Source organism: Sparus aurata, chromosome 17 (genome assembly GCF_900880675.1).
Source record: "Sparus aurata chromosome 17, fSpaAur1.1, whole genome shotgun sequence".
Classification (NCBI taxonomy): domain Eukaryota; kingdom Metazoa; phylum Chordata; class Actinopteri; order Spariformes; family Sparidae; genus Sparus; species Sparus aurata.
In genome coordinates this window covers 27,036,904-27,059,893 of record NC_044203.1, presented here as the reverse complement: position 1 = coordinate 27,059,893, position 22,990 = coordinate 27,036,904, and the positions used below count along the sequence as shown (strand labels likewise).

The window sequence follows — 22,990 nt, the reverse complement described above, 5'->3', positions numbered from 1 at the left end:
GGGTGAAAAACCTTTCATTCATTTATTTGTATATACTGTGTCTGCAAAGGCACACACAGTAAAAATCAAGAATTATAAATTCAGGGATTATGTATAATTTGAGGTAATATGACTTATTTTTATTCTGTTTGTGACAAAAAACGTCAAACATCTGACATGCTACATAGCTGAGCAACTCCCCTCACCAAGCTTATCACCTTAGCTCCTGTGTGTGTTGAAGACCCATTTTTCTGGAATTGTACTTGACCCATAAAAGAAACAAGAATATGTTGAAAGCACAATCCCCATAATCATATATTTACCAAATGCCTACTAATACCCAGCAGCAATCAGGCCCCATTTCCAGTGGAGGCAGAGTTAGTGTTTTGGCATCTGCTCTACTCGGAGCTGTAACGAGGTCTGATGCAGCTGAGCGTATGTTAATTCAAACACAATACTCGCTGTCACAGCTTCTTGTTGCCTTAGTCATCGATGTGAGTGACTGCTTACATTCCAGTTTATATAAAATACATCCACACAGGAGGGATGATATAACAGCAACGCCCACAGTGAGCTGATTTGTTGAGACGAGTGTGACATGCTGCGCCTACTGCAGTTTACATGAAAACATAAAGCTTCCAACATGTTAACAAGTTAAGCAACACCCCTCTGGGCTCTGTTCTGTTGGAATTCCAGAAATCGATTCATTTCAATGCAGCAGTGGGTTTGAAGTAAATTGACACAGCGCTTTCACGCAGCGATGCATTTTGTTGAACTTTGACATGTGAATTCACACCATTGACCAACTGTGAATCATCAGGATTGCAAGAAATGCTAAAGGTCCTCGCTAGAGCCAGTGTCTTTTTTTTCCATTCTGGGCTACTGTGAAAACATGACGGTGCAACATGACAGATTCCATGGATACTTTTAAGGCAATTCTGGATGCAGCTTCAAATGCAGAGCCACGTAAATCCCTATTAATGTTGCTTATTGGAGCATGAAGCCAAAAAAGTTTGACTTCCGTGGTGTGAAATTAACCTCATCTGGTGCATACTTTCAGCATCGTGGAGCCCAGAGAGCATGCCCACTTGAGACTCGGCGCTAACGTGAATAGGAATAAAACAATTTAATGGTGCAGCATTTCTGCACTGTTGTGACTTGCTCATCTGATTGTGAGCAAGTCATTTTCACAGGGGTAGTGACGCTCTTAAAACGTATCAAGCGTTTTAGGGACACTTTTTTCACAGTGTAAACGTATGGGAAAGCGTCTTGGTGTAATGACACGGTTTGGCCACTGTGTCAAATTGGCTTCACAGTTCCTTGGGGCCTGGCAGACTCCCTGAAAGAGGACTTGCTATTTTGGTAGATATGAAAGTCTAATTTTAAGGGCCCAAAAACACAACTCATTCAACACTTCACTAGTGAAAACATTATTATGAATTTTATATTTCATATCTGCCAATAGAATCCCTGAAATCATTTACACTGGACCTTTAAGGGAATAGACAGAACTGAACAGTCCAAAATGGAGCAAGCAACCAGATTTGACACACCATTGAATTGGACCAAAACTTGCTTTGCAAAATGAGAAGCAGCACCAACAGACCTTTACTCTTTAACTCCATTTCTACTGCCTGACATGCAAGTAGTCACTATGTCAACAAGCTACAGGCAACACCTACTTCATGACGATGAGCTGCAATACTCTACAAGGAATCAAAAAGTGAAAGAAAAGAAGGATGTTTGTTAATTAATGGCCTAACCTAAACACCTGAGGGGATACTGGCCCTTGTTTGGTGTGATAAGGCTCTATGAACACTGTTGCTCCGTCACTGGTTCATGATTAAGTGCAAAAGGCATCGCTTGTCTTATCTGGCTTTGCAGGAAGTTTCCCATGCGTTTTTCTTCATTCCCTTTGGTCAACAGTTCACTTAAGTAAAAAGTTTACCCTCAATTTGCCTGACTGTTCAAACAGAATGTGCAGAGATTGATCAGCAGCCCTCAACACACTCGAGCTCCACATTCAACTCTTAACCTCACTTCGTTGGAAACACCTTGACATGTAATTCTAACAATGGCCCATCAATAACCCAGAAACAGAGCCCGCTATAGGCAAGACTGAGTTTGTGCAGCCAGAGTACAAATGTTTCAGCTGTTGAAAGACTTTCATCAGAATCATCACAAGCCTTGAGATCACAAAGGTGTGAACTCGTGCTTCCCCTGCCAACGAAACAGTACATAACATCTTCAGATGCGTCGCACAAAGAGGTTAGTATGAGAAAGGGGGGCCATAATCAAACAAAAAGCTGTTAAATTGATCCCCAAGCATCACTGTTTTGACCTCAATAATTTGACCGATGTTAAGTGTTCAAGTTCCACAGCCAGTTCGTGCGAAAACACAAAACTATCAACACTACTTGTGTTACCTGTTATCTTTCACTTGCACGCTCCGACACAAACAACCAAGGAGAGTAGAGGTAAACCAACATGTCAATTTTACCCTGGATACAGCACCATCTAGGGACCCCTTGACAAAGCCAATATTTCCTCTGAGGCTTCCCTTTTGACGCACCGCGAACACTTTGACTCATTTCCTGACTGAACAAATGTGTAATGTTACGACAAGCCCTCGTCGTCTTATGTAAATGCCTGAGCTGAATATGATGGTGGATTTACTTTTCAATACACCTCACCTCCGGCACAGTAAAGTCTATCACCCTGTACAAGGCTGACACGGAGTCCTATTTCATTTGAGAGCTGTGACACTATAATCTCTATCAAACACACAAAATGGGGGGGGGGGGGGTCACATTTTGTGCTCCGGGTCTAGTAAACATATAGCAGGTGAAATCACTGAAACTGTAATGGGTGAAAAAAGTAAATGTGCCCAATTAGAGCGGATGAGAAGATTACACAAAAGCAAAGGAACGAGAAAAAGCCAGAGCAAAAGTAAGCCATCGAAGACCACGCTGTTACTTCTGGCATCAGGAGAATGAGAATAAAAGAAGCAAAATGCACCAACAAACACGACTGAGTGATTTTCTTCTAAGTTTGACAACAGGAAAAAAAACCCATTTGGTGAGTATAAAGCCTGGACATGAATACGCCTCTGGCTGCAGTCACCACTTATTTGCTTAAAAAATAAGATAAAAGCTGGCATGTGGTAACATTCAATTGCACACATCACAAACAGCAGCCAAGTTATTCTATAAGACACAGAGCTTGTCATTTACATTTGAAGTTTTACTATGTAGGTGCTGTGTGTGCCATGAGTGTCAGCAGAGGGATGTCATTTCATGTGTCTTGGTTGAGTGAAAAGCAGCCGCTGAGCTGACTGGCTGGAGGTCATCACAACTATCTGGAGAGTGGAAGTGACACGGCAGACAGGCTGGACCTTTAAAGGAAAAAATAATAAACAGGTACCCCCCAAGGTTGCATACTTGGCCTCTTGATGTACTCCCTGTCCACACAAGACTGTGTGGTGAGAAACAACCCCATCATCAAGTCTGCTGATGACACAGTCATGATAAGCTGGATCTCCAATTCAGTTTAGTTCATCACACATCAGAATGGTTGCACTCTGGGTGCCCTGATAGCTCACTGGTAGAGCGTGGGCCCACGTGAGGGGGTCTTAACTCTGTTATTGTAATATCACAATGAAGGCTAAAAAGCCCAAAATATTAGGTCAAAAAAACAAAAACAAGAATAGTTGTATTTGCATTTCCATTACCAAAAGATGTTAATAGCACCAAAACAACAGCTCCGTGCAACCTGATTTCTGTTAACCTTGGGGTTGAAGTACCCAGCACACTGATCGGATAACAAAAGGTGGCGTTATAATACCGCAGACCACTGACGGGTCAGTCAGAACAACCAGAGACATTTCTCCGTTTGTGCTCTGATGTAGGATTTCTACAACTCTACTTTTGTCTTTTCTAAAGTAATGTATGAGGTCATGGCATGTCAGTTAATAAATGCAGCAACTTCTTCAGAGTTAAGACCAGTTTCTCCTATTTTTTCCCAACTGCTGGAAAAGTGAAAGGGGTTACCTCTAAAGCTGCTGAGGTACAGTTACCACGGGTTACATAGGGGTTCAAAGTTGACTATATCGAAAGCACTTTTGTGGAAATGCAGCTTTATTGAGGGTCAGCAAATGGTGGACCTGGTTGTAGATTATTGGAGGAAGCAGTACAAGAGCTTTACAGCCCTGAGAGTTAGTGGGACAGCTGTGGAAAGAATGAGCACCATTGACCATACATACTGACATCAGGAGAGGAAAGGTTAATACCTTTACCACCCCAGACAGCTTTAGAGAGTTTCTCTAGGGGTCCTAAAGACCTTCTACTCTGGTGCTGTGGAAAGCATCCAACCAGAGGGCATTACCAACCAGCACGGCAACTGCGCTGCTCAGGACCGCAGAGCCCTACAGAGAGTGGTCAGTTTGGCTGAGCATTCCTTCAAATCTCCACTCCTCACTCTGCAAGACTTGCAATAGTACCCCGGCAAAAGACAATTCCAATAGTCCAACACGGAGAGACTGAGAACAATCTTCTTCCCTCAGGCTGAGTCAGGATGGTGAACTCTGTCTTCTGACCTCTGTGTATCTTTAGCCCCATCTAGCTCGAAATCCTCTGAATCCTTTGCATACTTGCATATTTGCACCCCGATGTGTACAGAATGTTTTTGCTCAGTTTGTATTAAATCTGTGATGTATTTTCAAATCCTTGAATCCACCCAGACATTTTGGGTCGTTACTCACAGCTGTCATAAGACTCATTTCAAACCGATGTCAGCCAGTGTATTACAGCTTGATCGCCGTGGCATGGGCACAAATCTCAACTTAAAGAAATTCAAGTGTCCCCAGAGGCTGATGCCAGGACATAAAAATAATTAATACAGTTTATGATTTGATGAGTTGCACACCCAGGGCAGTTCACCCACATAAGCTATACGAATCAATAACCTGGGCCAGAACCTGCAGAGTTCTCCGTTCTGACTGCTTTAACTTTCAATCATGTCTACCAACTCAATGATTATAAATGCCACGATGGCAATTCTTTTCCAATTGCCTTACTAAAAAAGACATTACACCGGGCCCAACTGCAGCTGCTGGTGCTGGCAGACAGAGAGAAGGAAGAAAGAGGAAGCGCTCCTCGACACAAATGTTGTCCCGCATTTCTGCAGCCGCCAATTCCGTCCAATCTTTCATCCATACAATCCAAACTGCATTTTTATTACACAGCATCCCATAGACCAGCATGGACCTTTTCCATTCTTGTACATTGCGACTGAGGGATCATTTTTATGACTAGTGTGTTAGAAACCGGTTGCGCTTTACAATGAATACTATGCATTGAATGTCTCAAAGAGCTTTACTGTGTTGTCACCAGTCGGTAATGAGATCTCCCAGATGGATGAAACTCCCCTGTGACATCTCCTTTCAATGTGTGTACATTCTGAAAAGCAACAGGAGAAGTCAAGCATCGCGTGGCATGTAGATGAGGTGGCACCGGACACTAAAGCAGAACGGGGGACAATTATGAAGCACCATGCAATCAAGGGGGTCCCTGACAGGCTGAGGGTCTGATGAGCCAGTGTGTCACTCCGGAGCTACAGGGCTCCACAGCTAATCAACCACCAAGGAGGGGCTTGAGGGGCGCGATCACTCAAACCCTCCATCACCAGGCTGGGAGGAAGGCAATCACCAACCCATTTCCATGTGCTGTTATTTCCACCCCGAGCCCCCGTGTTCGACTCTCAAATCAAGGTGCACAGATGACCGGGGGAAGCACTGGATGGAGGCAAAGGTGGCGGGTGGGTGCAATCAAAATGAAGTGTGAGGAAAAGAAACGAAAAGAATGCAAGAAGTTTTGGTCCTGCAGAGCCTTTTTAATATCTTTAAGAAATCATAAATAGATTGGAAACACGAGAGGGAACAAATTGAATGAGGCTCAATTGCTTTCCGACCGGCAGCTCATAAGATCCCAGTGATTGGGCTTGCAAATTGAAATGTAAGTCTTGTGATACAGCTGCGCTGAGGAGACAGAAGGGGTACGGGTCAAGAAAGGTGGGACAAGGGAGTGCTCATTTTACCCTGGCGAGGGATTAACACAATGAGCATATGTTAGCCGAGTCACATCTTCTGTCTGGTAAGAAAAGAGGAGGAACAACTGAATGAAACCCAAACAAAAGCTTATCTTTTAGCCTCTTAAAAGAACACGACCTCAAATAAATGGTTATTTCTTTTGTCAAGGACAGGGCGACGGGTAATAAAGAAGGAGACAAGAAAAAGGGGAAGAGGGGGTTCCTTTTTCCATCACCATGATACGTATAATGTGAAACAAAAATGAATTAATAAACAGACAAAAGTCTTGACAGCCTGGCAGCATGATAGTGCTCAGACTTCACAGATGCACCACAGCACGTAATTGGAGGTAATACCTCCTCCCATTCTCTGTTTTAAGTTTTGACAGTGGCTGGAGAGGCTCCCTGCACTAATGGGCTCCACTCGAAGAAGAGCAACACACACACACACACACACACACACACACACACGAGGCTCATCCTGTCATCCTGTGGTGTCCTCCAATGCATAGGCAGAATATTGACAATGAAATTTCTCTGATCTGTCTGAGCTTGAGCCTCAGCCATCACTACAGACTGGAAACCTATTTTACGAACCCTGCTGATTGTCCATTGGTCTCCACAAGGCCCTGATAGAGGAAGAAATTATAATATTCCTCCCCTTTTGAAGTCGTCCCTCCTCCTGGTGCGGTTAAATCTCTGATCCCTCCGTGCTGGGTACAAGGGACATATGCATTTCAACAAAAGGAGACTGTTGAATTCTTACAATAGAATGTTCTCTATAGAGACGTTTCGAGGTCTTTGTGTTGGATTCTGTATGAAACTGGCCCTCAACCTTAATCTTAAACTGGGGCCGCTAGAAATGAATTAGCTTCGTCATTGATTACCACGTTGATTCTTTGGGACGATATCATCTGTAAACATTATTTGAATGGTCGACATAAAGTTCCAACTAGGGGTGTGAATCCTTGGCAATCTCATAATTCAATTTGTTTCCGATTTGTGTGTCTCCGATTCAATTCAGAAGTGCTTTTCAATTTAAAACGATTCTCTAGTCCGGATCGATTATCTATTGCATGAATACAAAATGAGGTACTATTTTCAGTCTTGCTGGCGTCCTAACCCACTGAAATACAGAAAGAAACAAACATTTTCGCCAGGTGTGACTTACTTTTCAAGTTTGGTGAGTTTTGGGGTATGTACCAAATATAACAAATAACAAATAATGAAAAATAATAATCACCAAAAAAACAATTGGGACCTCGCGGGTCGTTACCTGCTCGGGCCCTAATTAGGATAAACAATCAGCAGCCTTTTCATTTTAAAAAGTTAACAGATGAATCCTGAATTTGAAAGACTGCAGACTGCACATAATAAATGTGTCCTACTTTTTTTGGTCATTAAATCAAAGAAATATTTGCAACTGCTGCCTTTTTTGAAGATGAACTACAAGTTAACTCCAGTGTGCGTGCGGTGTATCTTGTCCAGGTGCTGTTCTAGCCTGGCAGTTATTATTATTACTTGCAATTTCTACATTTTCTGATATCTCCCAATGTCCAAGAACCAGGAAATATTGATTAACTATCATCTAAAATGAAGAAAAACAGTTTATTCTCACAACTGAGGAGTTGAAACTGGGGATCTAAGGTGTTTTTGTTTGAAAAATGAAATAAAAGATTCATTACAATTATTACCAATTAAAAGTCGGCTGGTCAACCAATTGATTCGGTGCTAGAATTTTTTTTTTCCTGATCAGTTTGTTATTACATAAATAAATGCCAAACGCCAGCTGTAAGATGTATTGTGACCCATTTCCACCCTCTTTTTAAATTGCTACATTAAGAGATTGCTTTTTTCTTCTTTATTCTGTGTACTGCAGCAGCCCGTGGTCTCCATACAGTGGGAATGGTCCTAACAACATTTGAAGTAATTACCCTTCTGGCAGACAGGCGATCCATATGTGAACAGTGCAGAGGGAGGCTAAGCAGGACATTAACTGAGCATTAATTCTGTGATGCCAGCGTGGTGCCAATTATTTTAAATGTGGCCAATGTTCTGATGGTTATAAATTTCCTCCCAAGCACCAATCAGGCTAACAAAGGCCTCCTTGATGTGAAACGGCAAATGCGCTCAAAAAGGCAAGTTGGGAGGGAAACTGCAATTTGGTTGTTTAAACGAGGCGGGAAGAGGAGAGCATTTGCTGGGACTCTAAATTGGGGAGGATTTACAAATTTTCATTGTATGCACGTGGTGTTAATGTAAGTCAGAGGTATAATGGCCTCATGATGGCTATAGATGTTCTCATTAACCACCATTAGGTCGCTCTCACTTGCGTACAGTTGGTGACATTTCTAATTGGCCTTTTCGAATATTGCCATTTCTTAACTGTGTGCCATCTTCTTTGCAGGCTGGTAAGGCTAGACATGTATTTACAGTGATGAGGCTCTTTTTCTTTTCCCTGTTTTGACTCACAAAAGAAAATGTTTTGCATTTTTGCTCAACCTATAATTACATCCAACCTTTATTACAAGAGAAGAGGCCCAGGTTTGAGGATGCCCACGCACTCTAGTGTTAACTGATACATTTATTAAATATTCTGCATGTTGCAAAATGTGCTTTTAAAAGATGCCTGATCTGATGTTAATGTTTTATGGGGATTTGCGAGTAAAATGGCAGGCGAAGGAGGACATGCATTGTTTGCTTTACCAATGAAAAATAATCAGCCTAATACACTGCAGATGTCTCATTAAATTTGCATGCGATTATTGCGGCGTTACTTCAGTTGATCCTTTTCATCAAACCAGATAATACTTGCTGATTGCAGATTATTTTGGCGCAGGCAAATTTCATGGTATTATTTTCACTCTTGGTGAAAAGCAATTAGGAGCATAGCTTGTGGTTCGGCTGGCGTTATTTCGGCTGTCACGGATTCGATTCTGCTTTTATTTCTGCGGACGAGCATGAACACAGCACTGATGTCTAGCGGTTAAAAACGTGTGTGGGGGGGGATTGTGTGAAGTTGAGTTTTCTCTTCTTCTCTCCACGATACATTGGTATTAATTTCACAGATGTTACAACTGCCACATTTGTGCATGACATTTCTTTCATTTTCATTGACTATTAAAATCATGATGATGTGACATTTGTTGGGATTTGTTGTAAACAAATGCTTTTTTCTTACATCTTGAGAGGATGGAGATTTATGGACGTCTCTGCAGTACTACAGTGCATCCTTATAATACGGATTTTTCAAAAACGTGTTTTTCAAAAACATTGCAGCTTCTGCGATTTGAATATTGCACTTGGACCTCTTGCCAGTTTGATAACATCTTGATCAATCGCACAGCACCACTCTGGATGTGTTCTACCCCTGTGCACTCTGATCGACTGACACTGAGGAGGACAACAAAATGGGCTGTTTTTCTTTCATAACATTTGAAAAACTAGTTCTACTCTGCATGCACTTATTCATGGTTTAATGCATTAAAATGATAGCTTCCGACTATTCTAGATTCACAAGCTATGAGAAAGTGATAACGTTCTCGAGGGTTGTTTTTTTTTTTAAGGCGAAGGTGGGTGCAGCGGCGAAAAAACCCCAAAAAACATCAACGCACAAAGACAAGCAGGACTGATGAGCGAGTGGAGGTAAAAACACTTGAGGCTGGCAGCGAAGAAACAGGAGCACTTGAGACTGGAAAACATGATTTAGGAACAAAACAATCAGGAGTCTAATTTTTTCATTAACTCTCTGTGATAGAGAATTGATTTAACAAAGGAAAAAAAAAAGAAAAACCTGCTGCTTAGATGACTAATCACATGCTATTATCTCCACCAATCATACGCTACTTGGTGAGCTTTGGTTACTATGACAGCAATCATCCGAGAGGGTGAACACCTGCAGGACAGTCAGCTACCACCGTCTCTGGCTTTGCATTCGAGGCCCGAATTTATACAAGCAACACTGATAGCTTTACTTAAAAAAAAAAAAAAGGCACTGCTGGCCCTTAAACCACCCACAGTCTCCCTTCCTCCTCCTCCTCCTCCTCCTTCTCCTCTTCATCACCCTGTCAATGATAATCTCCGTCTTGTCCCATATATCTGAACCTGGTCGCACGCAGACAAGCTGTCTTCAGATGAGTCACCGGGGAGCGTTTTGCGGTTAGCCGCGCCGCTCTCCGGGGGCGACCTGGACTGTAGATCGGCAGCCGGTGAAACATTCGTTGAGACAGGAGAGGGAACCATCCCACATTGTCTTCCCTGCACGCGGCTTGCGAGTGCTGAGTGGAATCTTCTGGGTATTGGCTGTGTTAACTAAATTGACATTGGCTTTCAACCTCCCGGCTATCCATCAGCAGAGGGACGAGCACGCGGGGTTGGAGAGCTAACCCCCGAGTCTTATACACCTCCCGCGGTCGCATTTTTTACTGCGGAGAAGGAGAAGGGGGCAGAATACGAGGCAGCATGTGGGAGGAGGCGGGTGGATCTCTGTTTGCCCTCCCTCCCTGCCTGATATTTTTTGGTGATAGCCATTCATTTGTAGTGGTTTTGGCCTGAAGAGGTTTGTCTTATCTGTTCCTCCGCTCTCTCTCTCTCTCTCTGGGGGGAAAATAGAGGGCGAGTCTTCTCTAGCCTACTCTCTCACAGTTGATTAGTAACTCCTGCTCTACCCCTACGCTCCAGGGATTCTATGCCAGCTCCCCTTATACATCCCCTTGTCATGCACATACTCACACTTCCTCTCTTCTCTCTGTCTTTCTCTCTCTCCTAAACACACACACACCTCCCTACAGTCATGGAACAGCAATTTGAGGGAATCACACAACCAAGACCTGACATTTATAACAATGAGAGCTTGATTAAAAGGGCAGAATGAAACGGTGTCACCCTCCATTCATTGTCCTTAGCCCAAGTTAAATAGGATTTAAACCTGTGCAATGCGGCTGATACCCCCGACTGTCAATTCCTGATTGCTCTGAAGCGGCGGGGAGAAAAGGTCTCGTTATTGCGATGCCTGTGCGTGGCCGTACGTAGCCGAGGTGTCAGAGGTGACCAAGTTTACACAGGGCGTCTGGGAATAGATAAGGACGACGCTAACGCGGAGCAGGAAAAGCAACGCTAATGCTGCTCCGGTGAATGCCACGGTGTTTGAAAGGCACGGGAATAAAGCTTAGTTTTATCTGGCTCGGGGCAACACACAAAAGGCAGCAGCATTGCAACGTGGCGGGTTTTAAAATTGGGATCAAAAGGTTCAAGCTAATTAACAAGCTAAATAAGAGTCCCCTAGCTTCGTCTATGTAGCCACCCTCGCTCTTCCCCCCTCACTCCGTCTCTTTTGCCGCAGCACTTGCTGCCTGCGCCTGCGGTGTGTGTGTGTGTGTGCCAACATACAGCTTGCCTGGGAAAAAAGTCAAGACAAATTACACCCCGTGCAGAAATGTACAAAAAAATAATCACCAAATTACCTCCAACAAGATCATTTTAATTAACTATGTTATATTGCTAGCATGACCCTGAGAGGGGGAAAATGCCCCGTGATCAAGCTTTTCTTCTCCGACTGTTTTGATGTTATTCGACTTCTCCAGCGGAGCCCCGAGCAGTGCTGAGATGGGAGAGTCAAATGGAAAGGACAAGGGCACATAATAAAGACAAATGGCTAGAGCATGAAATTTGATTCATTGCCTTGGTACAGAAACGTTCACAAGGAAATAGCCAGCATTGACATGCCATGAATTTCAAAACACTGTCAAATCCAAAAAGCACACATCCTGCTGCAATGACACTGAGTCTCTCAGGGGCCCGCGGGGCGACCCGGGCAGATTGTGGAGCAAATCAATCAGGCTGTTGTTTCTGATGGACGGCTCCACATTGAGTTGTATGAAGATACTTACACGATTAAATGGAATATTTCTACATTAAAATGTTTAAAAATGACTGGACCTACATAACGTATTTTGTTTGGTTGTGTATTTGAATTATCCTAAATGTTTACAATAATGTTTGAATGCGGAGAAATACGTAGTTTTATTCAAAGTAGTGCATGTGAAACATCAGATGGTATGTCAGAGACTGAGGAGTTTGGCTTTTTTTTTTTTATTAAGGGTCTCCTAGTGGCAGAAGTTACAATACTGTGCATTTAAAGGGTGGCTTCACCCAAATTACAACAGGTCTGTTTTGGTTCTATGTTTTTCACAAGCCTCTAATGCAATCAAACCATGCAGATAATAGGGATGTGTGACCGGGTCCAACCCTGCTACAGACCCACCCTTCTGTTCAAGGTGCACATTTGGGAGGTGCTGACACGCCCCTTTACAAATCTTTTTGATCTTTCCCTTGTATGTTTTAGGGATGCAACACTTTTCAGTTACAACAAAACTGTAGAATTATCTCCAAACAGTCTTTCATATTTGATGCACTTGTTGCTTTTCAGAAAAACATCACTAACTGTTCTTTCATTTTGGTTTCTTCCATTTCATTCCTTTAATTTAAGCAAAGAATTTTCTCTGTATTCATTTTATGTCCTTATTGTTTTTGTCCTTTATTTCAACCTCTGCCGAGGAGGTTATGTTTTACACCTATGTCCGTTTGTTGGTTGATTGGTTTGTTGGTTGGTTGGTCTGTCAGCAGGATTACACTGAAAGGATTTCAAAGAAACTTGGATGGAAAGTGGAGGGATCCATTTTTCCCTTTTTCCATTTCCATTTTCTTTTACATCAGCATTGCGACACTGGTGGTTTCTCAGGGAATAATGCATGGATCGTGATGAAAACAATCTGGTGTATTTCGATGGCTAGAATCGCTGAGTGAATATAAACTGATGCAGATCTTAGATCAGGCGATCTTGAATTGTGGTTAAGCAGTTTTGGGTGGTTTAAGATTTAAAGTGCTACGGGGCTATTCGGTGAGTCTGGATTGAATGAATGGGGACTGTTAGGGTTAGGCGCTGGCGGAGGTATACACTCTACGGCCTATACTGAAGCACGGTTGAGTTAATGTTTTTTAGAATGCTCTTTAGAGATTAACATATTGCTGTCTGTGAGATATCTGCCTTATTTCAATAGCACTGTGTCTTCTCAGAGTAAATATCCCTGTTTCTCTGGATTATTAGAGGAGCTTCTTTCAACCCAAGAAACGTCCTTGTTATGTAGATTATCCAGAATGAAAATTAAATTAGTTTTAAAAAATCATTTTTGTAGTGTTCAAGATTACACTCACCTCTGCAGTCATTGGGTAGAAGAAGAAATCTCAAGGTCGATATCTCCAAACCAAAACACACGAAACTAAAACTATCTGCATGGTGTTCTGGGTAAATAAGAGAGTATGGGTTTTTTTTTTTGTAATTTTGGTAAAATGGTCTTTTAAGCTCCTGGCCTATCCCCACATGGTTACACATGACAACCAAATAATTATTCTATGCAAAATAACATTCACAGAAATAAAGTGAATTCCTCACTCCTGATAGAAAAGGATGACGTTCAGAGCCATAAGGAACTCTCCACCTTATTTATTTCAATAGGCATCAGAGGCATATGCTTGCAGCAGACCTTTCACTGCAGAGCACCCACTTTGTAGTACGATATGAAAACACCATCTGGTGTGTTAGCGGCAGCTAGGCTAAGCTAGCTGGGGCTAGATGGGACCCTGCTGTGTCACAGGATTATCTTACTGGTTGGTAGATCCGCTCTATTAGCCCCTAGTGGCTCGGATTATTGGATGATCATTATTATGTGTGACTGAACAAGGAGCCTAAGCACCTGCACTTCCCTGACTTGTTAGTGTTAGTCATCAGACACTTCAGGAGCACATTTTCAGAGCAATACACATTTATTTCACCTCGTCTGAGACATAAACACGAGGTTTATTTGATACACTTCGACTTGGACTCACACGGCGTGTTTAATGCGCGTTGACTGGCTCCACCGAGCGACAGCCACCGCACCTTCAGTAAAAAAAAAAAACACAGTCTTCCGCACGCCACGAGCCGCATATTTGTTTGTGGAGGTAGGATGTTGTTTTCTAATACGTCGAAGCAGGATCACAGGCGACTACAGAAGACAGCGCGCTCAGAGACGGGCCCCTCTGCTCGACAAAACGAACATCTGCCGTTTCTCATCAGCGAGATTGAAGCTAATGACGAGCCGCGAGTGTGCTGACAGAGAGAATGGAATTGGATTGTGTACAAGAGGCCTACTGAGACCAGACATATGCTTGGAAGAACGTTGCGGATGGTGGTATGGCTTTATGTAGTCGCGCGTCCTTCCGCGTGCGTTGAGGCTAAGGTGCCTGAGACGCGGGAGAGGCAGAAAAATAGACCTCCGATGTTTCCTTTAGCGGCGCATTTATCCCGTCCGTGTTTGGACGACTGGATTAAGGGGGTGGGGTAGCAGCGCAGGTAAAAAAAACAAACCGCTGTATTCCTCCCTCCCTCAATCGCTGCGCTCCGCGAACAGATAATGGAATTACACATCAAAGAAAGCCTCTCCCCGCATCCAATTCTTCTGTGACCTCTACCAGCCTTTGTTCATATTCACCACGACTACTCCCCGGACCCCGAACCTCCACCACCAGGCTTCTCCTTTGCTTCCTCTCACTGTCTGGGGAGAGATTAAATTTAGATGAAAATGAAATATTCATTTGCACTCAGCGACTGATGGTCGTCTTAATTTGATACAACTTTTGATGCGACGTCTCTCCTCACTGTTCCCTTTTCATCGACCAAACACTTCTTTAAAAAATGCCCTCCCCTCCCTCTCCCTCTCGCTCCCTCCCTCTTTCTCGTCGCCCAGTCCAAATCCGTCCTCCTGCGGGCGATTCTCGATACAAGCGGCCCTTCTGGGTTTGACTTTGTTAAAAGTAGAATTGCAAAGTACCATTACAGCTTTCCCCGGGTCTCTTGAAATATGCCTGAGTCATTTCGGATAAGACATTTGCACAAACTCCGGCGAGGAGGATCTCGGGGAGAAATGCACTCTCTTATGCTCGCCAGAAGAGTTAATCACATGAAAACTTCTCTGTGTCTCTGCTGCTGCTGCTGCTGCTGCTGCTGGTGTGGGGATAAAGACGAGCCTCTGAAGTGGCTCTGTGTGTTTGCGGACTTCAACCAAAGTGGTGACCACAAACCCTGATTTATCCCGCTGAAGCTCGCGAGTGGTCGGCACGGCACGCCGCTTCAAGTGGTGCACATTCGTCAGCTCACATTTAGAAATGTCTGGGGCCGTTTCTCACGCACGATAATAATGAAGTCTGTGGTCGTGGCTGCCCTAAGTGTTTTTAGGGCGAGAGCGAAAGAAAAATGAAGAATGCATGTGACCAGGTGTTGTAAGGGAAGGGGGAGGGGGGGGCAGAGCGAGCAGCCAAGGAAATGAAATCAACATGAAATCATGAGGGAGATTGATTAACTGGCACTGATTAAGTGCTTTAAGTATTAGGTAGATAAAGTAATTGATTATTCAATAAATCCCTGTCAGGCAGTGAATGACCTCAGCCGGAGGGAGAGCGAGAGAGAGAGGAGACAACAAATGATGAATTAGTTTCATCAATCTGCAGATGAACAGAGAAAAACATATAATAATCTGTCGTTACTGTACGCTTCAACAAAGAGATACAGAACACGTATGGATGAATGCATTCGTGTGACGGGAAAATTAACGAACTCTGCAGGACAAAAAAAGCACAGAGAAGGCACGTTCCAAAAAAAAATTTTAAAATCACATCCAATTGCTTCGACGTACTACTGATTCAAATGTTGGCAAATTATTGATAGACCGGTGCCGCCTCCTGAGAGGCAAATCACATCCACGTCCTCCAGCACTTTCATCTTTATTATAACAACACTGCATTATCAACCCGAAGCGGCTCCTGGATGAGATGAGAGGTTGCAAAACATGTCAGGCGGAGTAGGGGACAAAAAGGAATCAAAAAAGGAAAGACGAAAGGCAGGCGGAGGGGAGACTAAAGAGAAGCACACAGCGGGTAAGAGGACAAATACAGGAGGAGTGGTCTTTTATCCCCCCCCCACCCCCCCGACAAATAGAAGCCGGAGAATGAGACGGGAGCGACCATCTGGCCTCAACTTAGAGCGATGCGCTGTAAAAAGGCACTAAAATCAATGGCGACAACTCTACCTTGGATGCCCACCATTACCCAGATGGTGTACTTGGAGAACTGCACAGGCCACCTAACCAAGAGCAGACACGGCACAGACCGAGAGCGCCGCGCTCAAACACCACCGCCCACCTTCCATGATTCTCACTGGCTTGTTTGTGTTGGTAACCAGTGCCGGGGAGCGACGTCGGCCACCGTGCTCCGACTATGAGAGAGCCCTCTGTTGGTTTTTTTTTTTTTTTTTTTTTTTTTTTTTGAAGCAGGGTGGTTGTGACACAGAGCAACACCCACTTGCACACCAAGTACCAAATTACACCAAAAAAAGGAGGGAGAAGGGGTAAAAAAAAATAAAAAAATGTCCACTATACAGCCACTCAAAATGGCGCTCATCCCTAAACGAACCAACAGACTGTGAATACTAACGGTCCTCTCGCTGAGGATACTACAGCATGTCTGCAATGACACACACACACGGACACGGACACACACATTGCACAGCCTCAAGCTTCTCCACGATTTAAACAAAAAAATAGAAAAACATCATTTTGCAAATGCAGTTTTATATTATGTTGCAAGAGATTTCCCGCGTAGAAATGAACCAAATAAAACGGTTACCCGCACGTGCAGAAACGATCAGCCTCACAAAGATCACGTGAAGGCGCGAGCCCCCTTCTTTTAAAATGTCTTTTCTTCTTTTTTCTTTTTTCTTTTTTTTTTTACGTTGAGGCGAATTCAGCGACCTTTCCCCCTTCACATGTCCCTCTTTCCTCTCAGAATACAATCTCAGAAACACACACTCTCTGTCTCACACACACTCTCTGTCTCACACACACACACAAACAGGAAAAAAAAATAAACAAGCCACTCCTTTGCCGCAAGCCATGATAAGATTCTATAAAAAGCAGTAGTGCGGCTGTGGCACATCTCAAAGGTAAAATTGTCTCAGCACTTTGACTTTTTCTTTTTTTTTTCTTTTAAAACAAAAGCCTGTCAAGTCTATTTCAGGTCTTCATCTGAGCTGCTGCCACAGTAATGAACAACAAAAAAAAGAAATTGTCCCTTTGACCAAATGATTGGGTAGTATTGTGGGGGGAGGGGGCTTTGAGGATCTTGTGCAGTTTCTCTAAGACATCACCCAAAAAACAAAGTCCACACACAGCAGCATGTCAGGGGAGTCGGGGCTCCTCGGGGTGCAGCAGTCAGTCGCAGGGACCATCCAGAGGCCTGCTGGACGGCTGCATGACACACTCAAGAGTTGAATATTTTGTGTGTGAGTGTGTGTTTGTGTGTGTGTGTTTGTGTGTGTGTGTGTGTGTGTGTGTTTCCTGAGTCTCTCTCACAGTTTTATATTAAATACATACAGACATCTTGACAGCATCCACTCAAGGTGAGAGAGCTCTATAATTAATCCTGTTAAAGTCTAACAACTTTTTCCATTTGGATGGATGTAGCTGCTCGCTGCCCACCCGCTGAGCCTGACGGGAATTATGTATGACAAGAAATTCAGACTTGCAGATGTGTCAGCTGGTCTTAGTTTGAGGGTGGTGGTGGGTGGGGGAGAGGGCCATTTAGCTCTGTTCGAGCACTCTGCAGTTGTGTTACATTATTCCACTTTGGCCCATTATTTATACCTCGAAGACAAAAAAAATAAATAAATAAAAAATCTGATGCCATTAAAGGATGCTCGCTCCCCTGCCTGTACTCCGGGCTCTTGTGGTGGTATGTTAATGTGGCCCAGTGCCATTTTGAGTAATTGTCCTGCATGGCACTCCGCCAAATGTCAAAAACGATTCGCCTCGTGACAAAAAAGAAAGAAAAAAAAAAAGCGGTATTGATCTTCATTCTGCTCCTGTCCTGTCTCCCGGCGGCGCAAAATGCTTCATCGCGTCGGCGGCCACCCCTCCGAATGACAATTCTCACATTGTTCCTCGGTGAGAGATTGGGATGTGAGACAAGAGCAGCAGCGACACAGCACACACCGCTTCTTGTTTGTGTGTCTTCGTGTCAACTCCGGACATGATGAGTTGAACATTTTTGCCGTGTGTGTGTGTGTGTGTGTGTATGCACTCTGATGTATTAAGATAAAAACTTGTTTGAAACTTTTTTCTCATGGTGCCTTTTTTTAATATATCTTCTTTATTGAATACTTTAACTTATCTTTTTTTTTCTTTTTTCTTTTTTTTTTCTTATTTAACAAACTCACTTCCAGAAGGCATGGCGGCGAGCCCTGAATTTAACTGGTGAGTCAACATGCCGGCTGCAGGAAAAAAATAAGAAATGGAACAGACAAAAAGCAGCAGAGTGCACAGAGGTCACCGCGACACCACAGCGCCTCACCGCGCGGTCCCTGCGCGCAGGAAGCCAGCCTCAAAAAAATTTTTGCGGGGCAATCGTCTGCAATAACGCACCGCTCTTCTTGTTGCATACTGCCTGACCCCCACCCCCTCGTTTAAGTAAAGGGGAAAAAAAGAACGAACTGCAAATTCACACACGAGACGAGAGTGAAAAAGACAACTCGTTTAGTTCCCCCTCCCCTCAAAAAAACTACTGGCTGCCGCTGTGAGCGCACGGATGGTGACCCGCACCGAAACGAGCCGATAAGGGGAGCAACTTTCAAGGTTATAACGCAAAACGTGTGCGTGCATCTGTGTCTGTCTGCGTGTGTGTGTGTGTGTGTGTGTCTGTGTGTAACTTACCTATTCGAATTACATGAGGCATCCCGTAAGAGTAGTGAATCCAAAAGAGACACGCAATCAGCCATGTCCAGTATTCCCAAATCGCACTCCGGGGAGACAGCCAAGTATTTCGCATGGTTGTAAAGTCGCGGGATCCACTTTCTGGTTATTTTTAAAATTCCAAAGACGACTCAGAATTGCTCATCAAAACTGAACTCGACGGAGCATGTATGGATTTCGGTGCCTGCGACAAATGTGCGCTCATTGTACTTGGTGCAACATTCTCTCGGCTCTCTCTTTCTGTTTTATCCCCCCTCTCTCTGTTACTCACAAGTCTGAGAGCGGCTCGATCGGGATGAAGCCCCTCAGTCCCCCTCACAGGCGGATCGGTTGATACACCTGCGATCGCAGGCTGCTACAATTAGCCTGCAGGAGTCTCTGTATCCCCCCTCCTACCGCCGATGCTATCTGTCTACTGGCAAGTACCACGGCAACAAGCCGAGCCTGACTCCTGCACCGCTGTGGAGGAGGAGAACTGCGCCTGCGGAACTTTGGGGGTCGCCTCGAAAAAACCGATCCTGTCCCCGAAAGACAAAAACAGAGGAAAAAAACGCGTCACAAGACGAGTGTGCGGAGGAATGCAGGACGCACTTCGGACGTTCAGAAAAGTCTCACTGCAGCTCGAGCACTCCGGCCCCTCGCTCCGCTCCTGAGAACTGTTCACATCACACACACAGACACTTTGTGAAGGTGGACCAGCCGCTCCGCTCCGCGACGCTCCTCTCCAGTTGCGCGCGGCGATGGCGCGATGCCGGCTCGTTGAAGAAGGTCCAACAAATCTGCTCAGAAAAGGGGCTCTTTGTCACACAGCGGTCTTTCCAAAAAAAACAAACAATAAAAAAAAGAACGAAAATATGTCTTCTAGTTGGTGCGGACGGAAAGGTAGTGCAGAGAGCCGTTGCATCTGCGTGCGTCTGACGGACCCTCCTTCCGCGGTGCCACTAGAGGCACGCGTCGTTACGCATACTTGTCAACTATGTCCAAGAAGTATTTTTTTTATGGAGGTGAGAGGGATCCCAATAATGACCCGGTTATCTACTCTCCCCCGGTCACTGCACACATGTGCAGTATGTTATCGGCTATTTTCCAACACATTTCTATATGAAGAGAGAGAGATTTTATGCGAATGACATGACAACTAGATTTCTTCCTTATTTACTGCAAAGAGATTGGAAATTGCAATTATTTATTTTATTTTTTTATTTCTTTCTTTGCCACGAGCAAAACAGACACCCTCCCCTCCGGGCTGCCTACAGTGTTGTGAATGGGGATGAATTATTTGCAGGAGGGAAAATAAGTGTCAGCTGAGGACTGGGCCATTGACAAAGCGGGTCTTCTTATCGCTGTTATTTGGGACATTTTGTCTGTGTCAATGAGTACATTAAACCCCCCTCAGTAACTGCTCGGTCGCCTATCTCGACTGTCCATATTTCATGCCCTGCAAAGAGCCGTGAGACGCGAGCTGCAGGTTCCATATACCGTGGCTCTCTCAGCACTGCAGTGATGGAGGGATGGAAAGTATTGCATTACTACTAGTACTGCTTGGGGGTTGCAGATTACAGTCAAGTGTTAAACACACGCCTGGAACCTGTGGCATCATCAGAAGGCTGAAATTGACTTTTGATAGATAATTAATCCTTTTTTTTTTTTTTTTTTTTTTTTTTTTTTAAATATGCAGACACACAGATGGATGGATGTTTCCCAGACAAACAGAACATCTTTTTGACATCCCACCCAATCAAGATGATTGTAGATGGTTTAATTTTTTCCCATGTTTTAATAAACCGACGCTTAGAATTGTAATATTTTATGATAATGACGTTTTTTTTTAAAGCATATTCTGAGAAAATGCACTGCTACATTTCTTTGTGCTTAATAGAACCGCTGTTGATGAGATGGTGCAGCGGCTCATTGGTTTTATTTTTCTGTTTGGAATGGGGGAGAGGGAATAAACTGTGCATCAGGGGGCATGCGAGCAAGAACAAGCCAGACCGACTGCCACTGCATATTCATGTCTCCCGCAGCAGATTTATCGCCTCTTGGCACAATGTAAGGACTATCAACGTGAGTTATGTGGCCCGGCTCTCGCATTATCGAGATTCATTGACTTGCTGCTCTTTCAAATACAAAATGTACACAGCTCCGGCAAACAAGACATTCTGGGTCTGTGGGTGCCCTCTATGGAGAGTCGGCGGTGAGTGCTCCCAGTCACCCGCGCTGATAAAACTGGAGGGAGTCGGGGCCCCTCGGAGCAGGAGAGACCCCTGCCCACCCCGCCCCACCGTGACACAAAGAGAGGAGACGTGAAGCACGAGATCTCAGCGTCTCAGCCAGATTTCTACGTAAAAAAAAAAAAATAGCTGTTGACGCAAACTGGATCTTAATTGTTTGTGTTTTTCTCGCAGCAGTTGGCATTCGGTCTCGGCGCAGTCATCAGTTCTGTCTCCCGCTCACCCCTCTTGTCATTGTGAGAAGACGCCATATGTAATGATGTCTGCGGTCATTACAGGAAATGGTGGAGATGCACTTTGGCAGTGGGAGGAAGCGGAGCCCAGGAGGATTATTGGAAGAGACCGGAGCAGCGGTGGTGTCACATCATTAACATGTTGTGTTCTACAGGCTGAAATCAGTGTTCAAGCAGCAGTGTGCTGGTCCTTCACTTAGGTCAAAGTGCTAATACAACAATGTAAGAATAGTCCAATTTAAAAAAAAATATTACTTAAAAAAAAAAGTAATAGTCGTGCATTTAAAACTCTCCTTCGGATCCACAGTGAAAGTACTCATTCTGCAGAAAATTGACAATTTATTCTTAACGAAGATGTTTTCTCTGTCTCCTGTCCAGGAACTGCACATGTAAATGAGCTTTTAGCTAAGTGGTACAGCTAAGACGCTGTGCCCTGCCCCTGTCAAATACATAAGCAAAATAAACACGTATCATAGTGGAGGTAATTTTTAACTTCTTCGCCTAATCTGACTTTAAAGGAACAGTTCACCCAAATGAAAGTTCCATCGTCATCTAGTCGCCCCCATGAGGACAGAAGGTAAGGTTAAGTTTCGTTGTCCGCGAAAACAGTTTTAGATTTTAACAGCAAAACGGAGTTGTAGTTAACACACTAAATTAGATGGAGACTTGCCACCATGCCTACTTCTTTTAGCTTGCAGTTACAAGGAAGATTTGGGCTTATAAGGGTTATTTAGGAAATGATGGCGACTCAGAGGCCAGAATCATCCAACACGCAGCCTCTGCTGGCATAAACAGGATAATGCCCCTAAAGTGCCCTTACATATGGTCACTTGATGAAAAAACAATAAGACCATTTATATATTTTTCACGTTTAGAAATCAAAATCGAAAGTTTTTCCCGATCCACAACTCTGTGTCCCCAGCAACAACTGAGATTTTGACTAACAGCTGAAACAATCATGACCATCCTGTAAGTTATGTAATGAAAGCACTGGACAGTGAATAGCACTGACCGCACTGATCAGGTCGTTGATCCCTTCGGCTGAGCCGTTAGTCAGAAGCGTTTGCGTTATTCCAGCAAGATTCAGAGTTAATTACATTGCGTGTGGTTTATATGGTTTTAAACAAGGCAGCTATGCCGTGAAGCTCCGTGAAATGTTTGGTGGACCACAACACTTCCCCTGATCTTCCGTCGGCATGGGGGCGGATAGAAAACGTCTTCATTCTCGTTTTTGGGTGAACTTTTCCTTCAACTTACTATTATCTTGATAACATGGAAAAGTCAATGAAGAGAGGGAGGCAGCTATTCAGTCCACTGTATGGATTTGTTCAACACACACTGAGCACAGCAAACCAAGCTGGTATTAAGAGCCAGTGAAAAGCTCACATGTTGTCCAGAATGACGGCCTCACGTGCGTCACTGAATCTCCTTGTTGCACCGTCTGTTCTCCCGGAGCAGGTGTTGTTTTATCAGCCACTGTAACTCTTTACCCCCATGCAGGTCAAATTCCACTCCTCCGAGTTTGGCGTCTACATTTTTTTCCCCCTCGGCTGCCTCGTTGTTATACATTTTGGCATCAAACTCATCCCAATGCTCTCGGACATTCAGTCACGCAAAGGCAGCTCAC

The 22,990-nt window shown here is 44.1% G+C and overlaps 1 protein-coding gene across 2 annotated transcripts in view; it reads right to left on the bottom strand.

Moving 5' to 3' along the window:
* The window catches only part of grik3 (glutamate ionotropic receptor kainate type subunit 3), a 100,927-nt gene extending 81,026 nt beyond the window's left edge, over nucleotides 1-19,901 (bottom strand). The window contains exon 1 of one of the 2 annotated variants that reach the window (XM_030393817.1): nucleotides 18,861-19,901. In XM_030393817.1, the coding sequence (XP_030249677.1) occupies nucleotides 18,861-18,975 (115 nt within the window). In that variant the 5' untranslated portion in view covers nucleotides 18,976-19,901. Of the gene's footprint in view, nucleotides 1-16,184; nucleotides 16,363-18,860 lie in introns of those variants that run through there. The other variant, XM_030393816.1, reaches the window with a different exon arrangement.
* Between the last annotated feature and the right edge of the window lie 3,089 nt (nucleotides 19,902-22,990).